A 27,052-nucleotide genomic window follows, 5' to 3' on the forward strand; every position below is an offset into this window, starting at 1 on the left:
GGAGGCAATAAAACTGATGAACTTCTCTCTGACCAGGACAAAAAGACACAAATTATAAACATCAGGAATGAAGGGGCATCCTTAGAAACATTAAAAGCAGAAGGAAATATTAAGAAAACTATATGCCCATCAATTCAACAACTTATAAGAGATGGATAAATTCCTTGAAAGACGGAAGCTGGAAACTTCAGTCACTATACATGACTAAGAATACAGAATAGCTCTGAAAAGTCACTAATGCTACAAACAAAACCTTAATAAGCAACAATAAACAACTCTAGAAAAATAAAAAACTCTTTCAGAGTTGTCACATTATTTAAAATGCCCAACTCTCAACAGGAAATTATGAGACATATAAAGAAAGTATGCTCTATATAGAGCAAAAAAGAGAAATCAATAGAAACTATTCCGAGGACAGATACTGGGTTTACTAGAAATGATAATGTTGTGCCCAGATCTCGAAATCCCCCACAAAGACCACCAGGGAGCCGAGTCTGATGCAAAAGCAAAAGGGCCTTTTATCGAACTTGGGCACCCAGGGACTCTGCTGCAACGGATCCAAGCCAGAAGCCTTGAGCTCTGGAGCAGGGGGTTCTTATGGTCTGGCAGAGCGGGTGGGCATGCAAAGCTTGAAACAAAGGGGGTGCTTCTGGAAACAAAGGGGGTGCTTAGGTGGGGGGTCCCTGATTGGTGGGCGGTTGTCTCATTATTTCGGGGAATTGCCTGGGCTTGCCTGAGCTTGTCTGGAAAGTGAAACTTACTGAGTGAAATGGTGGGGAAAGCAAAACTTAACTCCTAAGATGGCGCTGGTCTGGTTCTTTCAATAGAAAACAATTTAAAAATCAACAATTTAAAATATGTCCAAAGAGCTAAAGTCATGTCTAAAGAATTAAAGTGTGAGAATAATGTCTCCTAATATATAGAATATCAAAACAGAAACAGAAATTATAAAAAGGAAATATATGAAGTTGAAAAGTACAATTAAAAAAAAAATCACTGGAATAGTTCAATAGCAGTCTTGAGCAGATAGAAGAAAGGATCAGTAAATAAACTTGAAGACAGGTCAATTGAGCTTATACAGTCTGAAGAACAGAAAGTAAAAAAAAAAAAAAAGAAAAAAAATGAACAGCGGCTCAGAGACTGATTGGATACCAACCCTCATCAGATATTGATAAGGGTACTTATTATACGCATGATGGGAATCCCAGAAGGTAAAGACAAATAATAGAAAAATAGTGAATAATGGCCAAAAGCATCCCAAATTTGATGCAAATTATTAACATATACATCCAAGAAGCTCAACAAACTCCAAGCAGGATAAAATACAAGAGATCCACACCTAGACAAATTATAACTGTGGGAAGATAAAGACAAAGAATCTTGAAAGCAGCAGCACAAGAGGTGACTCACTCAGATCTTCAACAAGGTTAATTGCTGATTTCCCATCAAATAAAAAAAGGCTGAAAGGCAAGGGTATGACATATTCAAACTGCTATTTTAAAAAAAAACCTATCAACTAAGAATTCTGTATCAAAAAGGCAAAATTAAGACATCAGTAGATAAGCAGAAATTGAGCGAGTCTGCCACTAGCAGACCAGACCTTTAAGGTACAGGAGTTCTAAAATGTTTCATTTGTATGTTTCAGATCCACATAGGAAATAAAGAGCATCAGTAGTAAAGCTAAGTATGCCATGCAAATAGTAACCGAGAGAGATCTGAAGTGGCTATAGTTTAAAAAAATAAATAAATAAATAAAAGGAAAGAAAAGGAGAAAGAAAAAAAAGTTGAATAACCTGAATATCCTGTGTCTATAAAAGAAATCAAACTAGAAGTTAAAAATGTTTCAATAAAGAAAATTCCAAACCCATATTGCTTTACTGAAAACTTTTATCAGTTAAGAAAACAATAATAGCAATGGTCTGCAAATTCTTCCAGAAAACAGATGTATTAGCAACATTTTCCAGAGAAAGTATTTGACCAAATTTAAATACATTTTTGCATCAATGACAAAGACTCTCAGCAAATGTAAAATAGAAGGGAAAATTATTTTCCTTGAAAGGACATCTACCAAAAAACCTACAGTTAATATATACAGGGAAAGAAAGATAGCACTATCTTCCTAAAAGCAAGAACAAGAAATAGATGGCCACTGTTACCACTTTTGTTCAATATTGTATTAGTGGTCCTAGACAATGTGATTAGGTGAAAAAAAAAAAAAAAAAAAGAAATTAAAAGAATATATATTGGAAAGGAAATAAAACAACCTCTGTTCACAGATGAAGAGTTTATAGAAGTTCCTAGAATAAGTAAATTTATAAATATCACAAGAAACATGGAATATATATATATTTTTAATATATATATTTTTATACAAATATATATATTTTTATACATATATATATATTTTTTTTTTTTTAAATAGAGACAGAATCTAACTTTATCACTCTCAAGAGAGTGCTGTGGCATCACAGTTCAAAGCAACCTCCAGCTCTTGGGCTTAGGCAATTCTCTTGCCTAAGCCTCCTGAGTAGCTGGGGCTACAGGCACAAGCTACAACACCTGGCTATTTTTTTAGTACAATTTGGCCAGGACTAGGTTCAAACCTGCCACCCTTGGTATATGGGGCCAGCCTCCTACTCACTGAACCACGGGTGCTACCCAAGGTCAATATATTTTTTAAAACATTAATCGTATTTTAATTCTATACAATGAATAATTGAAAAATTAAAAATCAGGGAAGGGGGGAGAGGGGTGGCTTCTCAGTGTGTGACACATCTTGTACCCTCAATGAATCCCCAACAATAAAAAAAAGAAGAAAATTTAAAAATCAGTACCATTTACAATAGCATCATAAAAATATCAAATAAATATAAATCTACCAAAACATATGCAAGATCTGCATGCTGAAAACTATAAAATTTATAAAGAAGTAAAACAAAGAAGATCTGGGTAGAGGCACAGATATACTAGATTGGAAGACAAAATGCTGCCTCAAAATTAAGGTATTGATTATTTCCAAACTGATCTACATATTCAACATGATCTCAGTTAAGAATTCCAGTCGGATATTTTGCACAAATCATAAGTTACATCCAAAATTTATATGGTAATACAGAACATATAGAAGTGTATCAATGCAACTCTGAAAAATATGAACAAAATTAGAGGACTCACAATACCTTACACCATAGCTTATCATAAAGCTATAGTAATTAAACTTATTGTTATTGGCAAAGATTAATGGAACAGAATATATCTAGCAGTAACCCACACATATTTGGTCAACTGAATTTTAATGAAATTGCAAGGGAAATTTCATGTTGAAAGGAGAATCCCTTCAACAAATAGTGCTGGAATGATTGAATGTGCATTTACAAAAATTAACACAATCTATCAGTAAAATCCAAAATTTCTAGCTGAAAATCTCGATGTACTTGAGTGAGGCAAGATTTTCTTAGATGTTATTCCAAAGATATAACTAGAGAATAAAAGAACAAATAAATCGGATTTCATCAAAATTTTTAAAAACAGATCTTTAAAAAACACTGTAAAGAAAACACAAATATGAGCCACATAAAATATTTGCAAAACATGTATCGAAAAAAGGCTTCAATCCGGTATATACTACAATAAATTCTCAAATCTCAATAATTAGAAAAAAGCATCCAGTAACAAAACTGGGAAAATGTTATGAATAAACACTCCACCAAGGAAGAAATACAGATGTTACTACATCCTATTAGAATAGCAAAAATAAAAAATATTGATAATACTAACTGCTAACAAGGATACATAGCCCTGAAACCTTTATATTCTTAGCAAAAATGCAAATGATAGAGACTCTTTGGCAAAGAATGTGACAGCTTCTTTTAAAGTTTAACATAAACATACCATACAATTTACCCACTCTTAGGCATTATCCAAGAAAAATAAAAACTTATTGCACACAGAAATCTACAAGCAAACATTTGCAGTGTCTTTATTCCAAATCATCCATAACTAGTTATCAACCAAAACATCTTTCAACTTGGAAACAGATCCAAAACCCCAAAACCCATACAATGGAATACTATTCAACAACAGAAACAAACAACCTATTGATACAATGCAGTTGAACTGTAAGTGTGTTATGGAAAACAAAAAATCCAGATCCAAAATGCTACATACTGTATGGTTTCCTATATGACATTTTGGAACAGTAGTTTGCCAAGGGCTGAGAGGAGATGGGATTGACTTTAATGGGCACACACTAATTTTGGAAGGTGATGAAGTAGTTACATTTCTTGATTGAAGAATTCTTGACATTTCACTACATTTAAATAGCATATCAATTAAAATTGCTTAAAAGTTAATCCTTAAAAGATATGTGAGATAGTTTTAAAAGTAACCACAACATGTCTATAAAGAGAATATAATTTCAAACTAATAGAAAGTATATAGAATGAGAAGAAAAAAACTATTTTTAGAAAAGCAAGAAAGAAAAACAACACAAACAGTAAAATCAAGATAGTATGCCAATAACACAAAAATATCAATAATTATATTGTATGTAAGGGAACTGGTGTGAACCCGTATGCTAGAGATACACCTAAGCATTAAGTACACAGAAGGCTGAAAGTAAATAGATGAAAAAAGATAATCTAGGCTCAGTGCCTGTGGCTCAAGCGGGTAAGGAGCCAGCCACATAGACCTCAACTGGTGGGTTCAAATCTAGCCTGAACCCGCCAAACAACAATGACAGCTGCAACCAAAAAATAGCCAGGCATTGTGGTGGGTGCCTGTAGTCCCAGCTACTTGGAAGGCAGAGGCAAGAGAATCGCTTGAGCCCAGGAGTTGAAAGTTGTTGTGAGCTGTGATGCCACAACACTCTACCCAGGGCGAAGCTTGAGGCTCTGTCTCAAAAAAAAAATAAATAAATAAACAAAAAAGATATTCTAGACAAACATTAACCAAAAAAAAATAGCAGAGATTGGATTAAAGATGGCAGCCGAGTAACAGCTTCCTTGCAACTGGGCACGGTGAGTCTGGGGAGACAAGACACCAGACATCTCTGGTTGGTGGGATCTGCCTATAATCATCCCTTTGAGGATACAGGGAGTCAGCAAGGGACTTCTGGACCCCAAGAGGAGGACAAAAACAGTGGGAAACTGGCAAGTGGTTGCGTGTGTTCGATCAACCTAATCATGCCGGCAACTAAGTACAAGCAGCGGTGAGACTGCAAACTGGAAAGACCTTACCTGTGAACTGTTTTAGTGTTTCTGGACTTGGCACTCAGTTGAACTGCCTTGGGGAGAGCTTGAGCAGGAGTGCAGAGAACTCTGGCCATTGTCTGGGGCCCCAGACAGAGCCACTGAGCTGGGCTGCAGGGAGCCATTGTGTGAGAGAACTGCCCCAGCAAGCTCTGCCCTCAGGGTTCCAGACCAAGGATCGGGCGGGACCTAGTAACCTAGTGACTGAGCAGCCTAAAGGCGGGCACTGAGCTGCCTTATAGCCTTAACACTTAGGGGCAGAGTGAGACGGTTTTGGCACACTGGAGGCTCGTGCTGTTGCCCTGGGTAGAGTGACGTGGTGTCACAGCTCATAGCAACCTCAAATTCCTGGGCTTGCCGCTGCCCGGACCTCCATAAGATCTGTGCCGTGACCCCGCACCAACTGGGCCTCCGCATGACCTGACCAGGAACTGTGGGAGCCATGCAACCCTGCGTCCTCCCTCCTGTATCCTCCCAGCCTCCACACTGGCCCACTAGTCTGGCCAGGAATACTGGTAGCTGCGTGCCCTCTGGAGCCCTCCCTGCCTCGATGCAGAGCCCATCTCCTGGCCAGAGATTGCTGGAGCCTTAGGCTCTCTGTGCCAAAGTCACTCGGTGCCAGGCATTCCAGAAATGTGCACACCACCTCCCGCCCTATTGCTGTATCTGGGTGTGTCACATGCCGGAGCTGCTTCCACAACCAGAACTCCCTAGCTGGAGCAGCCCCAGAGGAACTACACAGGGTCACTCCCTACAAAGATCAAGCAATAATAGAGTGATCCCGCTGGCATCTAATCTTGAAGAGATACCTCGCGAACTCTGAGGATGGCCAGAGGCAACGGTGAAAAACAATCATGAGGCGAAATCAACAGAAAAACTCTGGCAATATGAATAATCAGAGTAGATCAACTTCCCCAAGGACCAATGAGGCAGACACAGCACAAGATCCCATGCACAAACAAATACCTCAGATGTCAGAAATAGAATTCAGAACCTGGATAGCAAATAAGATTGAACTAGAACTCCAAGCAGTAACCCAAAAGATATCTCAAGAATTCAACAAATTCAAAGACCAAATGACCAAAGATATTCACACATTGAGACAAGAAGTTGAATCCCTCAAAGATCTGAGAAACAAAGTAGAATCCCTCAGTAACAGAATGGAGCAAGCAGAAGAAAGGATTTCTGACACTGAAGACAAAGTTTTCGAACGGTCCCAAACTCTCAAAGAGGATGAGAAATGGAGGGCAAAAACAGATCACTCTCTCAGAGAGCTCTGGGATAATTCGAAGAAAACCAATATTCCTCTTATAGGGATCCCCAAAAGCGACGAAGTGGCTTCACAAGGCACAGAGTCTCTTCTCCATGAGATTATGAAGGAGAACTTTCCAGACATGCCACGAGATTCTGAAATTCAGATAGCAGACAGTTTCAGAATTCCAGCACGACTCAACCCAAATAACACAACCTCCAGACACATCATAATCAATTTCACTAAAGTTAATATGAAGGAGAAAATTCTGAAAGCTGCCAGATGAAAGAAAACCATTACCTACAAGGGGAAGAATATTAGAATAACTGCAGATCTCTCTGCTGAAACCTTTCAAGCTAGAAGAGGATGGTCATCGACTTTTAATCCCCTAAAACAAAATAACTTTCAACCCAGGATCCTATACCCAGCTAAACTGAGTTTCATTTATGACGGAGAAATTAAATACTTCAATGACATTCACATGTTGAAGAAATTTGCCATAACTAAACCAGCTCTCCAGGATATCCTCAGACCTACCATCCATAAAGACCAGCGTAATCCTCCACCACAAAAGTAAACTCATCCAGAAAATTTTGATCAAATTCCAACTTCCACAGTCGCAAAAGGATTAAAAATGTCCACCAGACTCTTGAAAGGCTTATCAATATTCTCAATTAATGTGAACGGTTTTAACTGTCCTCTAAAGAGGCACAGGTAGGCTGACTGGATACAAAAACTCAAGCCAGATATCTGCTGCATACAAGAATCACACCTTACATTAAAAGACAAATATAGACTCAAGGTGAAGGGATGGTCATCTATATTCCAGGCAAATGGAAAGCAGAAAAAAGCAGGCGTTGCAATCCTGTTCACAGACGCAATAGGCTTTAAACCAACCAAAATAATTAAGGATAAGGATGGACACTTCATATTTGTTAAAGGTAATACTCAATATGATGAGATCTCTATTATTAATATTTATGCACCTAACCACAACACACCTCAATTTATAAGAGAAACTCTTAACAGACATGAGCAACTCGATTTCCTCCACTTCCATAGTAGTTGGAGATTTTAACACCCCTTTAGCAGTGCTGGATGGATCCTCCAAAAAGAAGCTAAGCAAAGAAATTTTAGATTTAAACTCAACCATTCAACATCTGGACTTAACAGACATCTACAGAACATTTCATCCCCAAAAAACTGAATACACATTCTTCTTATCAGCCCATTGAACATACTCCAAAATTGACCACAACCTAGGCCACAAATCTAATCTCAGCAAATTAAAAAAAATAGAAATTATTCCTTGCGTCTTCTTAGACCATCATGGAATAAAAGTTGAACTCAGTAACAACAGGAACCTGCATACCCATACAAAAGCACGGAAGCTAAACAACCTTATGCTGAAGGATAGATGGGTTATAGACGAGATTAAGAAGGAAATCACCATATTTTTGGAACAAAACAACAATCAAGACACAAATTACCAGAACCTCTGGGATACTGCAAAGGCAGTTCTAAGAGGGAAATTTATAGCACTGCAAGCCTTCCTGAAGAAAACGGAAAGAGAGGAAGTTAATAACTTAATGGGACATCTCAAGCAACTGGAGAAGGAAGAACACACCAACCCCAAACCCAGCAGAAGAAAAGAAATAACCAAAATCAGAGCAGAACTAAATGAAATTGAAAACAAAATAATTATACAACAGATTAATAAATCCAAAAGTTAGTTTTTTGAAAAGATCAATAAAATTGATAAACCTTTGGCCAACATAACCAGGAAAAAAAGAGTAAAATCTCTAATTTATCAATCAGAAATGGTAAAGATGAAATAACAACAGACCCCTCAGAAATTCAAAAAATCCTTAATGAATACTACAAGAAACTCTACTCTCAGAAATATGAAAATCTGAAAGAAATTGTCCAATACCTGGAAGTACGCCACCAGAACGAAGTGGAAATGTTGAACAGGCCTACATCAAGTTCTGAAATAGCATCAACTATACAAAATCTCCCTAAAAAGAAAAGCCCAGGACCAGATGGCTTTATGTCAGAATTCTACCAAACCTTTAAAGAAGAACTAGTACCTATACTACTAAACCTCTTCCAAAATATAGAAAAAGAAGGAATATTACCCAACACATTCTATGAAGCAAACATCACCTTGATCCCCAAAACAGGGAAAGACCCAACAAGAAAAGAAAATTATAGGCCAATATCACTAATGAATATTGATGCTAAAATACTCAATAAGATCCTAACAAACAGAATCCAACAACACATCAAAAAAATTATACACCATGACCAAGTCGGATTTATCCCAGGGTCTCAAGGCTGGTTCAATATACGTAAATCTATAAATGTAATTCAACACATAAACAAACGCAAAAGTAAGGACCATATGATTCTTTCAATTGATGCAGAAAAAGCTTTTGATAATATCCAGCATCCCTTCATGATCAGAACACTTAAGAAAATTGGTATAGAAGGGACATTTCTTTAATAGAGGCCATCTACAGCAAACCCACAGCCAATACCATATTGAATGGAGTTAAATTGAAATCCTTTCCACTTAGATCAGGAACCAGGAAAGGTTGCCCATTGTCTCCATTGCTCTTTAACATTGTAATGGAAGTTTTAGCCATTGCAATTAGGGAAGAAAAGGTGATCAAGGGTATCCACATAGGGTCAGAAGAGACCAAACTTTCACTCTTCACAGATGATATGATCGTATATCTGGAAAACACTAGGGATTCTACTACAAAACTTTTAGAAGTGATCAAGGAATACAGCAAAGTCTCAGGCTACAAAATCAGCACCCATAAATCTGTAGCCTTTATATATACCAACAATAACCAAGCTGAAAAAAGTCATGGACTCTATTCCTTTCACAGTAGTGCCAAAGAAGGTGAAATATTTGGGAGTATACCTAACAAAGGATGCTAAAGATCTCTACAAAGAGAACTATAGAACTTTAAGAAAAGAAAGAGCTGAAGATGTTAACAGATGGAAAAACATACCATGCTCATGGCTGGGAAGAATCAACATTGTTCAAATGTACATACTACCCAAAGCAATATATAATTTTAATGCAATTCTTATTAAAGGTCCATTGTCATATTTTAAAGATTTTGAAAAAATAATACTTCGTTTTATATGGAATCAGAAAAAATCTTGAATAGCCAAAACATTACTCAGCAATAAAAACAAAGCAGGAACAATCATGTCACCTGACCTCAGACTGTAGTATAAATCAATAATGATCAAAACAGCATGGCACTGGCATGAGAAGTAGATGTCTGGAACAGAATAGAGAACCAAGAGATGAATCCAGCTACTTACCATTATTTGATCTTTGACAAGCCAATTAAAAACATTCAGTGGGGAAAAGATTCCCTATTTAACAAATGCTGCTGGGTAAACTGGCTGGCAACCTGTAGAAGATTGAAACTGGACCCACACCTTTCACCATTAACTAAGATAGACTCTCACTGGATAAAAGATTTAAACTTAAGACATGAAAGTATAAAAATACTTGAAGAAAGTGTAGGGAAAACTCTTGAAGGAATCGGCCTAGGTGAATATTTTATGAGGAGGACTCCCCAGGCAATTGAAGCAGTATCAAAAATACACTACTGGGACCTAATCAAACTAAAAAGCTTCTGCACAGCCAAGAACATAGTAAGTAAAGCAAGCAGACAGCCCTCAGAATGGGAGAAAATATTTGCAGCTTATACCTCTGATAAAGGTCTAATAACCAGAATCCACAGAGAACTCAAACGTATTATCAAGAAAAGAACACGTGATCCCATCTCAGGGTGGGAAAGGGACTTGAAGAGAAACTTCTCTAAAGAAGACAGATGCACAATCTTCAAAAACATGAAAAAAAGCTCATCATCCTTCATCATCGGAGTAATGCAAATCAAAACCACTTTGAGATATCACCTAACCCCAGTAAGAGTAGCCCACATAACAAAATCCCAAAACCAGAGATGTTGGCGTGGATGTGGAGAAAAGGGCACACTTCTACACTGCTGGTGGGAATGCACACTAATACGTTCCTTCTGGAAGGATGTTTGGAGAATACTTAGAGACCTAAAAATAGACCTGCCATTCGATCCTATAATTCCTTTACTAGGTTTATACCCAGAAGACCAAAACTCACAATATAACAAAGACATCTGTACCAGAATGTGTATTGCAGCCCAATTCACAATTGCTAAGTCATGGAAGAAGCCCAAGTGCCCATTGACCCACGAATGGACTAGCAAATTGTGGTACATGTATACCATGGAATATTATGCAGCCTTAAAGAAAGACGGAGACTTTACCTCTTTCCTGTTTACATGGATGGAGCTGAAACATATTCTTCTTAGCAAAGTATCTCAGGAGTGGAAGAAAAAGTATCCAATGTACTCAGCTCTATTATGAAGCTAAATTATAGCTTTCACATGAAGGCTATAACCCAACTATAGCACAAGACTATGGGGAAAGGGCCAAGGAAGGGGGAGGGAGGGAGGAGGTTTTGGTGGCGGGAGGGTAATGGGTGGGGCCACATCTAGGTGCATGTTAGAATGGGGTACAGGCGAAACTTACTAAATGCAGAATACAAATGCCTACATACAGTAACTAAGAAAATGCCATGAAGGCTACGTTGAACAGTTTGATGAGAATATTTCAGATTGTATATGAAACCCACACATTGTACCCCTTGATTGCACTAATGTACACAGCTATGACTTAACAATAAAAATAAATTAAAAAAAAGAAAATAGCATAGCTATAATATTAGAAACATAGACTATAGATAAAACACTAGTAAGAGAAAAAGAAGCTCACTACCTAAGATTAACTTCAATTCCCCAGAAGATATAACAATATTGAGTTGGAATTACCTAATAAATTAACCTCAAAATATATAAAGCAAAACCTGAATCACACGGGAAAATGAACAAATCTGTTTTGATGGAAATTTTAACAATGACTGAAAAAGCAAATAGTCAAAAATTTCTAAAGATTTAGATAATCCGAGTAATTGCACAACTTACACATTTTATCTGATGTACAAATAGATAGCCCCACGCCCAAAAATTAGAGAAAAATATTCTTTGCAGACACAGACAATACCTTTGCAAAAATTGATCACATACTAGTCCATAAAGCAAAAATCAACAAATGTCAAAGAAGTGGTTCATACTGGTACCTCATTTGTCTATAACGCCACTAAGTTAAAGCTCACAATAAATTTCAATATTATTTATTTTAAATTCAAGATACATTAAAGTTATATAATCTATATTAAAAATACTTGAACAGTAATGAAAGTGCTTCACATCAAAATTGTGTATGCCACAAAAAGCCAAATAGGCAAAGTTATATAAAGCCTTACATGATTACATATGAAAGTATTATTCATTCTAAATACAAACAAGTCACACGTCCAACTTTTTAAAAGGTGGGGGTGGGGGGAAATTACAAAACTGGTAGAAGGATTAATCTTAAAAACAAGTGGGATAAGGGATAATACAGCTACGAACAGAAGAGTCTAAATACACCAAGAAAATATTATGAACACTTTTACACAAATTTGAAACTTTGAAAAGCTGATAAATTGCAATAGTATAGTATGTGATAGTATAGTAGAGTCAATAAAACTAACTCATTAACTAGTGGAAATTTCTTTTTTTTTTTTTGAGACAGAGTCTCACTATGTCACCCTTGGTAGAGTGCCGTGGCATCAAAGCTCACAGCAACCTCAAACTCAAGTGATTGGGCTCAAGCTATTCTCCCACCTCAGCCTCCCAGGTAGCTGGGACTACAGGCACCTACCACAATGCCCAGCTATTTCTTTTAGAGACTGGGTCTTGGTCTTGCTCAGGCTGGTCTGGAACTCCTGAGCTTAGGCAATCCACCCACCTTGGCCTCCCAGAGTGCTGGGATTGATTACAGGCATGAGCTATTGCACCCAGCCTTGAAATTTTTTTTTTAACTTTAAACAAATTTTTATTACATAAAGGTTGTCACATAATTGAATATTTCTCTACTTTGTACACAATTATTCTTACTTTCCACAGAAAGCCTGCTTCTTTACTTTTCATCTGGTGATGTCAAGCACTAAAATTCTGATTTTAACAGAATAGTAGTAAAAATGCCTCAGTGATTTAAGTTCAAAGCAGTACACTGGTACATGGCTCTTGCATCCAGTATCAGGAATGTACAAATGTCTTTTTATTCAAAAATACAAAATAAATTATCTGTAGGCACGGACAATGGATGACAGCAGTAAACCATTATATCTGTCAATTTATTTATAGTGATTTTCTTAAACCTCAGCCAGCATTTTCTTCACTTTCTTCAACTGACTTCTCTGAAGTCATTGGTGAGGAACACTGCCTTGAGCCTCCTGTCACAGTTCATTAATGGTAAAGCACTATTCTAGGACATGCCACCTATTAGAACATCCACCTCCCATACCAGCTCCCATGCCACCCATTGCATCCCTTTCAAGGTCCTTCTCTTTAGGAAGTTCTGTGGCTCCAGCTTCTGCTGTAGTTAACAGAGAAGACGCCCCAGCAGCATCCAGTAAAGCAGTTCTTACAACCTTTGTTGGATCAATGATTCCTTTTTTCCACCATATTCACAAAATCTCTGATCATAGCATCGTAACCAAATTTTGATGAACTCTGCATTATTTTCTCCACTATCAAAAGAACCTTCAACACCTGCATTCTTAGCAATGGTCATTGCAGAAATTTTGAGTATTCTTTTAATAATTTCTATACCAATTTTTTGATATGCATTAGCTGGAGTTAATGAGTCCAAGACTGGAAAGCACCGAAGCAGGGCACAACCCTCTCCAAGAACACTGCCTTCTTCAACAGCAGCTCTTGTGGCACTGAGGGCATCTGTAACTCTTTCTTTTCATTTACTTCAACATCACTTGTTCCACCAACCTTTAGCACAGCTACTCCTTCTGAAAGTTTTGCCAGACATTCATTCTGTTTTTCCTTTTCATATTCACTGGTTGTAATCTCTTACTGCTCAACAATTTCCTGAATACATTTTTCAATTTGAGCCTTGCCACCTTTTCCTTTCAAGAGCACGGTATCATCTTTGGTCCCAATGACCTCTCCAATTTTTCCTAAGTCATGAGGCTGAACACTTTCAAGATTTAGGGTCAACCCCTCTTCTCTGAACACCCACCACCTGTAGCAATAGCCATGTCTTTCAGCTGGTTCTTTCTGTTATCACCCAAACCTGGAGCTTTGACTGTTACAACTTGAAGACCAACTTTTAGCCTATTCAAAACAAGTGTGCTTATTAGAGCTTCTCCATCAACACCTTCAGCATTTATGACCAAGGGCTTACGGTGAGCACTGGCAATTTCAAGAGCAGGTACAATCGACTGGACACTAGAAATTTTCTTTTCACTTAATAGAACATAGGCATCTTGGAATTCACATTCCTGACTTTTTGATGTGTTAATAAAGTGTGGAGAAATACAGCCTCGATCAAACTTCAGGCCTTCAATAATTTCTAATTCATCATTCAGTGTTTTTCCATCCTTTACTGCGGTGGCTCTCGACCTTCCTAATGCTGCAATGTATTTTCATTGTTACAAAGGGGTTCGCAGCCCACAGGTTGAGAACCACTACTTTACTGTGATGACACCTTTTCTTCCAACCCTTGTCACTGCATCAGAAACGATGTTGCCAATTTCTTTCTTTCCCTTTTCAGAAAGTGTAGCAACCTGAGCAATTTCCTCAGGGGTCGTCACAGGTTTAGACTGCTTCTTCAGTTCAGCAATGACAGCATCAACAGCTAATATCACACCTCTTCTGATTTTCCCTGCATTAGCACCTTTGCTAATCTTTTCGAAGCCTTCTTTGGCAATAGACTGTGCCAACACAGTGGCAGTGGTGGTACCATCCCCAGCCTCTTCATTTGTGTTATTAGCAATATCTTGAACAAGTTTAGCTCCGATATTTTTATATTTATCCTTTAAGTCAATTGACTTTACAAGTCACACCATCTTTTGTTACTTTAGGAATTCCCCAACTCTGTTCAATAATCACTGTTCTTCCCTTTGGCCCCATTGTAACAGCTACAGCATCGGCTAAAAGGTCTACACCTTGAAGCATTAAGGCCCGAGCATCTGCACCAAATTTTACATCTTTGGCATAAGCCCGAGTGAGATGGGGAGCCAGTGCCCTGGACACTGGTCTTATCTGGCGAAGAACTGTGGGTAATCGAAGCATTTCTGCGGGGCGGCGGCAGGGCTTGCGTGCAGACTGGCAGGTTGTTGGCAGCAAATGAGGGTTGAAAATTTTTAATAGTTCTTATAACTACAAATACATTAAAATAGTAGATAAATATCTTCCACAAAAATATGAGGCAATGATAATTTTATAGGATTGTTCTACCAAACTTTCAGGGAACACATAAGTTCTACCTTACTCAAACTCAGATTAAGGAAAAATACAGAATTTTCCCCACTATTTCAAAGGTCAATATAAACCTTACATACACTTGAACATGAATAATGAAAAACAAAGGTTTATATTCATGAACATATAGAGAAAAATCCTTTAGGAAATATTACTGAGACAGGTAGTTCATCCATATGAGCCTTGTGCTTCTCTGTGCATTCCTGGTGAGTGTGACAGATTCACAGATACTACATGTCTCTTGATACTGAATGGTCTCTGTAGCTACTTACATAGGCAAGTAAATAGGTCAAGGCAGCCACAGCATTATTAGCATGTAACTGTCTGTTTCCTCGGGGAGACAGGACTAGCTTTTTGCTGCTTGCTACAATAATAAATGTTTGCCTGAAAAGAGTTGGACCCTTGGACCTAGATAACTCAATTGCAATACAAACTCACTGTGTACATATCATGCATCTGGGTCCATTCTGTAGCTTAAGTAATAATGTTCTTTTTGCTGACCCAGGAGTCTTGTATCTGCTGCTATATGTGAAATAATAACTGGCTCACTTTACATTTCTTGATAGAGATTATCAAATTAAATCCAGTACTGTACCAAAGTCTGTAACACGATCAAGTTGGATTTATCTCAGGAATACAAATGTGGTTTAAACTAGGGGAAAAAAAGTATATGTACAATTTATCATAGTAACCTTTGATATGAGCAAAATAATATAATCATCTTACTAGATAAAGAAAAGCATTTGAGAAAATACATGAAAAGGTTTAGCAAAGTAGGAATGGAAGAAAAATTTTATTTACCCCAAACATAGAACAAATTATCATTCTTCATGGAAAAATATTAGACACATTTCCTTTAAAATTTAGAATAGAAACTTGTCCAGAATTTGTGCTTCTATTCAACACTGTACAAGATGTACTAGTCAGTCCATGAAAAAAAGGAAAAAAATATATAAGAATTTGAATGGAAACAAAACTATCACTTTTAACCAGAGGAAATGATTAAAAACCCAAAAGAATTTATAGACAAATTTTTGGGAAGAATGAGAGTTTAACCAAGAAGGCTTACTAGAAGATCAATTTAAAAAACAAAATCAACTGTTCTTACACCTAACATAAAAAAAAGGTCATAATTTATAAAAGGAATAACAACAAAAAACTTACAAGGTACTTAGAAATAAACTAATAAAAGATGTGCTTGACCAGTGTGCAGAAAGTTATAAAATTTTACTCGAAGACATTAAATAAGATCTAAATTGTCTCTAACTGGAGACAGAGTCTAAATTCAAGAATAGAAAGATTCAATATAATTAAGACATCGAGTCTTCCTAAATCCATCCAAAGAGTCAATGCAATTCCAAAGTTTCAAAAGGATTTTTCATGAAACTTAACAAACTGTTTCTTACAGAGGAAGAAGAGCCAAGGTGCCCATATTGGCAAGACACAATGAAAAATGTGAAAGGACTTCCAAAACCACATAGTAAGTCTTAACACACATAAAGCCATAATAACAATTAAGGTAACAAAGCAATTGATGCAAGGTTAGACAAATTAACCACCAGAACAGAGATCCCCCCAATTGGTAAGTGATTGATCCCCACGATTGATAAGTGAGAGAGGTGACTTTGCTGATCAATGGGAAAAGGAAAAACTATTCACTAATTTGTTGAGACAACTGGTTATTTATAGGAAAAAAGAAAAAAACCCCAAAAAACAAGACTAAATAACTCTGAAAATTAGACTCTTCATATCATTTAGAAATTAATTCCAAACAGTAAAGATTACTCATGAAGAGCAAACCTTTTGTAACTTTTGGAAGATAGTAAGAGAAATTGTATTTCCAACCTGGGGTAGGGCAGAATTTAACAAGATGCAAAATGCACTAATTATAAAAAAAGATTTTAAAATTCAACTACATTAAAAAGGTCAAATCGGCGACGCCTGTGGCTCAAGGAGTAGGGCGCCGGTCCCATATGCCGGAGGTGGTGGGTTCAAACCCAGCCCCAGCCAAAAAAAAAACACGTCAAATCTGCTCATTACGAGATACTAGAAAGAAAACAGAAAAGCCACGGAGTGGGATAAGATATTTACAACACAAAAAATAGAAAAAAGTTAAAAACTCCTCCAATTCAATCAGAAACAAAAAAGCAATATAAAAAGACATGAATAGGAATTTCAAAGAAGAAACATTAATGGCCAATAAACACATGAAAACACGTTCAATCTTATTTGCAATTAGCAAAACACAAATTCAGAGTACAATTAAAAACACATACTCAGTAATTGGCAAAACTTTAAAAAATCTGACAATACTCAAGTGCTGGAAAAAAGATTGAAAAATGGAAACTATATTACTTTGAAGAGTATCAGTATTACTTGGGAAAACATTACATCATTACCTGTGCTAAGAATGCACAAACCTCTACAACCCAACAATTCCACTCCTACGAACTGTTATCAAGAGACATGTACAATAATGCTTATGACTATACTATTCATAGTAGCCAAAAACAAAAATGGAAACAATCTATATAGTAGAATGAATAAATGATAAAATACTCATATCAAAAAACAATAGTAATGATACAAATGAACTATAAATTATATGTATGCAACATGGCTAAATCATAAAACATAATGTTGTATAAAAAGCCACCAAAAATTATATTTCAATAGGATTCCACTTATATAAAGGTTAAAATACCTTTAACAGATTAGTATAGACATAACCACAATATTTAAATTCAGGACAGTAGAAACCTCTGGAGAAGGCAGTTAGATGTAATCATGAGAGACCACACAGGAAATTTAAAAGGTCTATACCGCAGGCCACATGAGGTGGTGTGATTGTATTTGTTTCCATTTTGTTTTTTTTTTACTTCAAAATAAGATATGTGCAGTGTGCATAGGAATTTGTTCACAGTTTTTTTTTTTTTAAACTATAGTCCGGCCCTCCAACAGTCTGAGGGACAGTGAACTGGCCCCCCCATTTAAAAAGTTTGAGGACGCCTGGATAGGGTATCTACAATCTCATATACCAAAAAGGTGTAATTGTACCTATTTTACTATAATCTTACCTATAATTATTTTATCAAATTTTTGAAATTCTCCCGATAGGCAAAAAAATGGTAACTTAGTATACGTTTACATTATTGTTATTTTGCATAAAGTTGATTGCTCTTTCAGAGTCATTTATTTTTCTTATATGAACTATTATGTTATATAAACTATGTTCTCTACTAAATTGTTGATTTTCTTATTTCCAGAAGCTCATATACAACACAGAAATAAGAATTTTGCCTCCTATACAAATGGCAATTATATTTTCTAAGTACATTTTTAAACAATTTTTTTTCAGTTTTTGGCCGGGGCTGGGTTTGAACCCACCACTTCTGGCATATGGGGCTGGCGCCTTACCCCTTTGAGCCACAGGCGCTGCCCCTATTTTTAAACAATTTTTAAAAATGTTTGCAATGTGAGTATAGTTATACATTTAACTATTTTTGTTAAAATGTATGTTCTTACTCTTTTACATTATGATATATTCCAAATAAAGCAAATGTATACAGTAAAAAAAGTCCTCCCCTCATGTGGTCCACTGCATTTTAAGAAAAGTAAGTATTAAAGCTAGAAATTTGCATAATTATTAATGTCCTGCATGTTTCTATGGCCTGGGACATCAATGTTTAATGCTAGAGGACAATTTGTTGGCAGATATGGCAAAGAAATTACTGCCTTACATCTTAAGACATAAATTCTAAATTATTTTAAAATGACTGTACCAGAATTGATTTACTTATGCCTTTTTCTCCATAAAATTAATCTATCTGGATTTTTCTTTTAATTGACTTCAGAGAACACTTCCACATTCCCTGTGTATGGTTTTTAAATTGGCCTTTTTAACCCAATTCCTCAAATAACCTACCCTCTACACACTCTTCAAATCTCAAAATAGAATTTCTAAAAATTAGCTTATTAGGCCAGGATGACCCAAATCATTATTAAAATTTCAGTATCTGCATTTCAAAGGAAGAAAAGGAAATAAAGAAAAGGCACTCCTTCCAGTATCAAGACAAAATAAAACCTGAGTCAGTCCAGTCCATTCTCATTGTTTCTTTTAACTATATCACCATGCTATTCTTAACTATATCTCCATTCACCCTTTTTTTTGGCAGGGGGATACAAAGTACCACATGTGGCTATTAAGACTGATCTAGAAATTATTTTAAGTTTTACATTCCTAAGAATAAAAAGCTACCATTCATTAGGGACATTTTATTCCTTCAATTACTTCAAAAGGCCACTTCTGTGTTTACCATCTTTTAAAAAGAAGGCACCAAGAGCTTAGTTCTCTTTCCTTTCTGAAAGTTCCTTGATCTCCCATACTGAAACTCCTGAGCAGAAAGGGGCACTGACAAAAACTAAAGAGATTCTCAAAGAAGAGAAAAGGGCTACATGTGGGTATTTACCATGGAATAAATCAAAGTTTAATAAAAAGGCATTATACCATAGACATAAATAAAATTAAGTTATGGTTGGTAATGGGTGCTGGTGCCTGACTTGACAGACAGAGGTCTTAGAAGAAATGAATGTGAATCAGGAACAAAAGGTGACCAGAATCAAAGGCCAGCCAAAGACATAGTTTGCAAGACTTAGAATTAAGGACTGAGGAGGTAAAGAGATATTCAGAATGATTAGTTTAATTGATAAATAGTGTAAATCTTCTGGGAACATGTCCCCATATGACCCATATGAGATAACAATGAATAGACTTATGAAAGAATAGGAAACACATGTTAATATTTGCTTTTTCAAGAATGTTGCCGGGTACCAAGGGTAAGTCCACTAGGCTCTACAGTAAATTATTCATTTGCTATTGAGATCAGGAGGGAAAAGTAAAAATAAGGATTATTCTGAGTAGTCATAAAGAATTATAATTTACTATAATCAGTAGGGAAGTGTGAATTTCATTTTCATAAATCTAAGATTGTAAAAAATGACAACTGTTCCATAATTTTTTATAGAGAGGAACAGACTTACCCCTACACCAATTCAAACTGGATACCCATTTAACTATGGAAGAATGAGATTCAGCATATAGAAAATGAGGTAAAATACTTCAACAGTACAATTTCAAATATTTTTAGGAAAATATTTTAAATACAAATATTCTCCCTTTCCACTTCCTATATGATTAAAAAAATAAACCAATAAAATCCTACACAGAAACTATAAACACATGATTCAGACCATTTATGTAATTCTCTAATTTGTGAAACTGTAAGGAAGCTAAACATCACTTCTGTCATTTCCAGCAAACCTTCCATTCTTATTCAAACTTCATTCTTAATGCTCCATTATATCACATAAGTAAATGCAAACAAACATTTTCATGGACAAATAGTCTTTAAATAAGGAAAACAAAATATACATAGTATGAAAGTGTATAATTTACAAGGCTTTGACTAATGTTCATTCCCTAAGATCATAAAATGTTTAACTAATACAGTACATTCATATTTAGTTCTATGAATTCAAAAATAAACTCTCTTCATATGCTATGGCATAGGAGAAAATTAAACACCTTTCAGTAAGTGAATGAATGAAGCATGACTTTCATCTCAAACTGATTGAGAGTGATGGTCAGAGAAGCATTTATTTTATTTAGAATAATTCTATGTACTAGGTATAGCTAATTTTGACTGTTATACTATAGTCTCTCTTTTAATTATAGAATATGTTGATGCTATTTCATTTACTCCATGAAAAGCCAAACATAAAGCATGATGTAAAGTCATCTTTTTTTTAAAGAAATAAAAAAAAGGATAATAAAAAGTACAGTGTTAAAATATCTAAGAAATTTCAGAGTTTTATAGAAAATTAAAGAAATTTGTTAAAATGATAGCACACTGAAATCTTGAAACTCAGTTTGATACTGAAGAACTATTCTTCTTTCAAGAGAAAGTATAGGTAATGTCACATTCTCAAAATCACACTTAAACCTGACCTGACATTTTTAAAGACCAAAATGGTCTTTAGAAAAGTTCAAGAAAGAACACCTCAATACTGAGTGTTAATGCTATCATTTTTTTTTTTTTAAATCACTCACCTTTCAAACCTAGAGTTTGTAACTGGAAGAGCCGACCAAGTTCATAAGGCAAAACCCGTAACAGATTGTTATTTAAAAGCAATTCCCTGTTTAAAAAAAAAAAAAAAATTGTTTTAGTTTAATATACCAAACTTTGTCAATATCTGCATTTGCCATTCTTATCCTTCCTTCTAATATACGGAGAGATTATTTACATTCAAGGCCCATTTCTATATGCTCACCCCAAAATGCTGTACAATACTGAAGAATACTACAAAATGTGTAATTGCCACAATTGTTAACAGTGTTTCTACGATTTACACATTCTCTGGCATAGATTAGACTTGTAGGAAGCGCACACAATTCTCTGCCTAAATCCATCCCCTTTTCTCTGTCACCTAAAATTCCTATTGAATGCAAATGACAGTGGCAGATATCATTAGTATTCAAAGACAACTGACAATCCTTCAACCTAGCCTAATTAACAGAAAAAAAGTAAAATTTTTACACGAAGTTCAGAACCATAATTAGTTGCCAATCATCTGCATCAATTTTTAAAAATGAATACAACTAATCATGTCAAAATACTGTAAAAAAGACAAATTAATAGGTAACAAAGTAGTATAACAAAGATGACAAACAGAAAATATAAAGTCCAGAATACTATAACAGAAAATAAATATTGAAATAAGGCAAAGGACAGTACAGATAAGGACAGGATAGCACAAACAAGATCTCAGTTTATGACTGAAATTTTGAGCAGACTATAGGAAAATATAAATTGACCCCTCATTCATAGATGACCAAAAGTAGTAAAAAACAAATGGTAAAGAAACAGATTCTAAAACAGTATGCTTAATTTTATACATGTGATAGCAATTTGTCTTCAATCTTACAATCTTAAGATTCCTGAAAAATTTTCTATGAAAAATCCTGAAGGACTTAAGAAATTCTGAAGGAGAAATAAATTCATTTCATCAAGTTTTAAGTTGTCTTAAGGAGTTATAATATAAAATATACAAATACCTTCTCTTATGTAACAGAGATATGTTCCTAAAAGTTTCACTATAAGCAAACCATATTTTCCCAATTATGTCGTCTTATCACACATGAGACTGAAGTGAGACTTAAAATTTTAGTTCTATCCCACCTCAGATCTGTCAAAGAAACTGGTGATGCACATCAACCATCTTACCTAGGAGTCTCCAAATTTAAAGGAAGGCAAAGAAATGTGCACATAGAAGCCAACTCAAGAACTGTTCTTAGACAATTTGTATCATCAGCTGATCTTCACACACATATAGAAATCCTACTGTAATATAAGTAATAAACTTCAATTTTCTTAAATTTAGAATGTTATATAATGAGTCATGTCTATATTCCTCACCTGAGAGACACCATGTTTCCTAGTTCTGCTGGTAAACTTCTGAGTTTATTGGATGACAGATCCAGGTAAACCAGATTATGAAGCTTGGCAATATCAGGTGGAATGCGACTAAGAAAATTGTCATTTAAGTGCAGCGCTGTCAAGTGTGTCAATGACCAAAGTGATGTACTTAAGCTCCGCACTCTACCTAAAAGGCAAAAAACATTGAAGCATAAAACTCCAGGTCCAAGATAAAGACTAAACCTCAAAAACTGTAAAGTGGTAGAAGATGGTACAAATTCAGACAGATAATATAGCGCTGACATTTTAATTTGGTATTTATTGTCATTTGATTGCTTCTAAACATATGTGTCTTCCTTTAATAGGGTTGATTACAAATTTTAAATAGACAAAAGTAAATCAGTATGATTTAGAACCAACCTCTTAGATCAGTCACCAGGAAAAACCATTTTACCGACAAAGGGGACATCTCCTCCAGCTTTCTGATGTCACAGATTATCAACTCTGGGTTAAGGTTTTGCATTAAGTGCAACATACTCAAGGAAATAGTCACACATTAATCTTTATCGATCAGTTACAGCATCTAATAGGTATGGTGGAATATGTACTACAAGAAGAAGGGGCCGGGTGCAGTGGCTCATGCCTGTAATCCTAGCACTCTGGGAGGCTGAGGCAGGTGGTACTGCTTGAGCTCAGGGATTCAAGACCTGCCTGAGCCAAGACTGAGACTCTACCAAAAATAGAAAATAACTAGCTGGCCACTGTGGCAGGTGTCTATAGTCCCAGCTACTTGGGAGGCTAAGGCAAGAGGATCGTTGGAGCCCAAGAGTTTAAGGTTGCTATGAGCGAGATGCCACAGTACTCTACTGAGGGCAACAAAGTTAAGACTCCGTCACAAGTAAGTAAATATTAAAAAGTAGAAAAAGGGTGGTGCCTGTGGCTCAGTGGGTAGGGCGCTGGCCCCACATACTGAGGGTGGCAGGTTCAAAACTGGCCCCAGCCAAACTGCAACAAAAAATAGCCAGACACTGTGGCAGGGGCCTGTGGTCCCAGCTAATCGGGAGGATGAGGCAAGAGAATCGCCTGGGCCCAGGAGTTGGAGGTCGCTGTGAGCTGTGTGACGCCACGGCACTCTATCGAGGGCGATAAAGTAAGACTCTGTCTCTCCAAAAAAAAAAAGTATAAAAAGAAGACTTGGTTCAGAGTCCTGATTTTTATCATCTATTAGCTCTGTAAATCTGGACAATTGTAATCATCTAGCCTCACTTCCTATTTTACCTGAAAGTATTCATTATGCAAAATTATTTATAGGAAGGTATTTTATAAACTTTGCAAAAGTTAAGAGGTATTTTAATTATATATCATTTTTCAAATAGATTTTGATAATAGGGCAGGGCAAGGTAGAGAGGGCACCAAATCTCAAAGGGGAAAATCTTACTGTTCATACAGCTACTGAGCAGTAGATTCGAACTTTTACCTTCTGTCCAGAGTTCTTTCTACCACAGGTTCCTTCCTGCTGTCTATAATCAGACTTAAAGTGCCAATTAGAATTTGGCATTTTAATAGGAAATGAAGTTTTCAAGTGAAGAGGCTCAAGGTAAAAGAGAAATTTACTTCAATCCTAGCCAGGTAACCAAGTGGTTCTCAACCAGGGATAATTTTGCTCCCCAAGAGACTTAGGATGTCTAATGACATTTTTGGGGTCACAACTAAAAGGACACTCCTGGTATGCAGCGAGCAGAGGCTAAGGATGCTATGAAACAACCAATAATGCACACAGCAGCCCTTCACCACAAAGAATTGTCCAGGCTAAAGTGTTAATAGTGCCAAGCCTGAGAAACCCTTGATTAATGTAATAGAATTTATATATAATCATTCTTTTGGTTACCAATCACCCATCCACCCCATTACCTGTAAGCTAAATGTGCAAGGAATTTTTGGTATTGAAATTACAATGGAAATTTAACTCTTCCAAACAAAAACATACTGGATGGGCAGTGCCTGTGGCTCAGTGGGTAGGGTGTCAGCCTCATATACCAGTGGTGGGTTCGAACCTGACCCCAGCCAGCTAAAACAGCAATGAGAATTGCAATAAAATATAGCCAGGTGTTCTGGTGGGCGCCTGTAGTCTCAGCTACTTGGGAGGCTGAGGCAAGAGAATCGCCTAAACCCAAGAGTTGGAGGTTGCTGTGAGCTGTTATGCCACAGTACTCTACTGAAGGTGACAAAATGAGACTGTCTCAAAAAAAAAAAAAAAAAAATGCATACTGGAGGAAAAAATACATCTATGTACTTCCTATAAGATGTATACAACACAATATAATCTGTATTGTACCAATGCATAGGAGAAAAATAGTCCTTATAATCCATTTTAATGAATTTTTAATACTCTAATAATTTTAGATATAGAAAAGTTACCAAGATAATACAGTATTCCCATATATCCTTCATTCAGTTTCCCTGTTAGAATCTTACATTATTTTGGTACATTTGCCAAAACTAGGAAACCAGCCCTGATACATTACTACTAACTAAATCTAGATTGCATTTGGATTTCACCAGTTTTTACAACTTTTTGTTCCAGGATTCAATATAGGTTACCACTTTACATTCAGTTACCATGTCTCCTTAGTCTCCTCTGTGACAATTTCTAAGGCTTTCCTTGATTTACATGACCTTGACAATTTTGAAGATTACTAGTCAGATATTTTGTAGAATGTCCATCAGTTGCCTTTGTCTGATGTTTTTCTCACTAGACTAGGGTTATAAGTTTTTAGGAATTATATTCTATTTTAACCGATCCTAAACATGTATTAAGGTCCAGTAACAGAGTTATCATGTATTAGTTAGAATAGACAGACAGCTTCTAGGTTTCCTTCTTTGACAACAATGAGATAATAAAAGTAAAAATCTCAACATTTCCAAAAATAATTGCTCTGAATAGCCAAAACAGAATCTATCATATCAAAGAACCTAATCTTACTTAGAAACCAAACTCCTAATATCCTCAATTCCAGATGCCCACTCTTGCTCAGTGTAATTAATCTCAAAAGAAAGGGTACAAAGATTTAGTCACAATAAAAATCAATAGATTAATAAACACTAGTACCTCAGAATCCTGTATCTTTTCAGTTAATCCATCTAATTAAAAATGTTCAAAGAAGAAATAAATATAGCAATACTTGACTCTTATTCATCATTGCTGTTATGCCTCAGATTAAATACTTTAGACTCCACTCACCCGAGATTTCTAATTCTGCCCAGTGAGATTTTTTCCCATTGGCTACCTCCTCTGCTGACATGATGGTATAAATTCTGCGAGGATCTGGAGGATCATATTTTTCCTTTGGCATCCCTATTAGTCTGTAAAAAAGAAGGTCAACAATTATTATTGTCTTAATAGGAAAAAAATGGGATGATAAAAGTTGTTTTTTTTCTTTCTCTCCTCCCAGGCTAGTAAGTCATTTTATATTACATATTCTCACTTGACAAAAAAACATCATCTGCAGTATACTGGGCTCTTGCAGGAACTCATTAACAGCTGCCTGAGGGAAAATGCAAACAAGACACAGCCCTGGACTCTGCAGTAAACACTGGTTGCTTCCTAACCACTTCCCTTCATTCAGTTGTACTACTTTCCTAGATAGACCAACATTACAGTATCCTGAATGAACTAAAACCAGTCTAAGAATAAGGTAATTCTATCCTTTACTCAGGGATATTCAGGTATCTCACGCTTAAGATAATCAGCACAGACATTCCCTTTGATACAGAGATTAGTTCAAAAGTATCCAATCATCAAGAATCCTGGAGACTCAAATCTATTTTTATGGGAGAAGCAGGATTCTCTCTCCCGCTGGTCTAAAATGAAGAATACAGCCCAGATTGCTGTTGGCAGCCACCCAACAACTACAATGGAAGCCAGCCATAGAAGGCAGAGTCTGGAAAACAGAAAAACTCAGAGTCCTCACTTAATCACACCTGTAGGACCCCCAAACACTGGCTTTTTCAGACACATAAGCCAATATAGTTCCTTTATTAAGGTAGTTTGAGTTGTATTCTCTGTTACTTGCAATAAAAAATATCCTAATTAGGATGACTATGTATCTTAGCTTGCCTGGGCCAGTCTTGGTTTATTTCTGTTGTTCTGAAGTAATTATTAATATCACTCCTTTTCACTCTCAACAGTGTCCAATTTGGATGAGTCAACCTATCAGAACCAGTACTGTCACACATCACTTAACAGGGATACACTTGAAGAAATGCAGTGATAGGCAATTTTCCTTCATAGTATATACTTACATAAACCTACATGGTATAACCTACTACATATCTAGGCTATGTGGTATATAGCCTATCACTCCTAGGCTATGACATACTCCTATCCAGTATGTAACTATATTGAATACTGTAGACCACTGAAATATAATGGCAAGTATTTGTGCATCTAAACATAGAAAGGGAACAGTAAAAATATAGTATTATAATCTTATGTCACTGTGTATTGTTGATGGAGATGTTATGCAGTGCATGACCATGCACTCACTGTGCAATCCTCTTCATGTAACTGCCAAAATGATTACTGGTCATCAATGATGACCAACTAGATATGGAACTCATTAAATG

The 27,052-nt window shown here is 36.1% G+C and overlaps 1 protein-coding gene and 1 pseudogene across 5 annotated transcripts in view; both read right to left on the bottom strand.

Moving 5' to 3' along the window:
• CNOT6L (CCR4-NOT transcription complex subunit 6 like) overlaps positions 1-27,052 on the bottom strand; it is a 108,937-nt gene that overhangs the window by 51,558 nt on the left and 30,327 nt on the right. For all 5 annotated transcript variants that reach the window (XM_053590308.1, XM_053590226.1, XM_053590277.1 and 2 more), the window contains 3 exons: positions 25,668-25,789; positions 22,427-22,613; positions 21,061-21,146 (listed from right to left, as the gene is read on the bottom strand). In XM_053590308.1, coding sequence (XP_053446283.1) covers positions 21,061-21,146; positions 22,427-22,613; positions 25,668-25,779 — 385 coding nt within the window. In that variant the 5' untranslated portion in view covers positions 25,780-25,789. The remainder of the gene's footprint in view (positions 1-21,060; positions 21,147-22,426; positions 22,614-25,667; positions 25,790-27,052) is intronic.
• On the bottom strand, positions 12,935-14,778 carry LOC128587634 (60 kDa heat shock protein, mitochondrial-like; annotated as a pseudogene).

This window comes from Nycticebus coucang, chromosome 1 (genome assembly GCF_027406575.1).
Source record: "Nycticebus coucang isolate mNycCou1 chromosome 1, mNycCou1.pri, whole genome shotgun sequence".
Classification (NCBI taxonomy): Eukaryota; Metazoa; Chordata; class Mammalia; order Primates; family Lorisidae; genus Nycticebus; species Nycticebus coucang.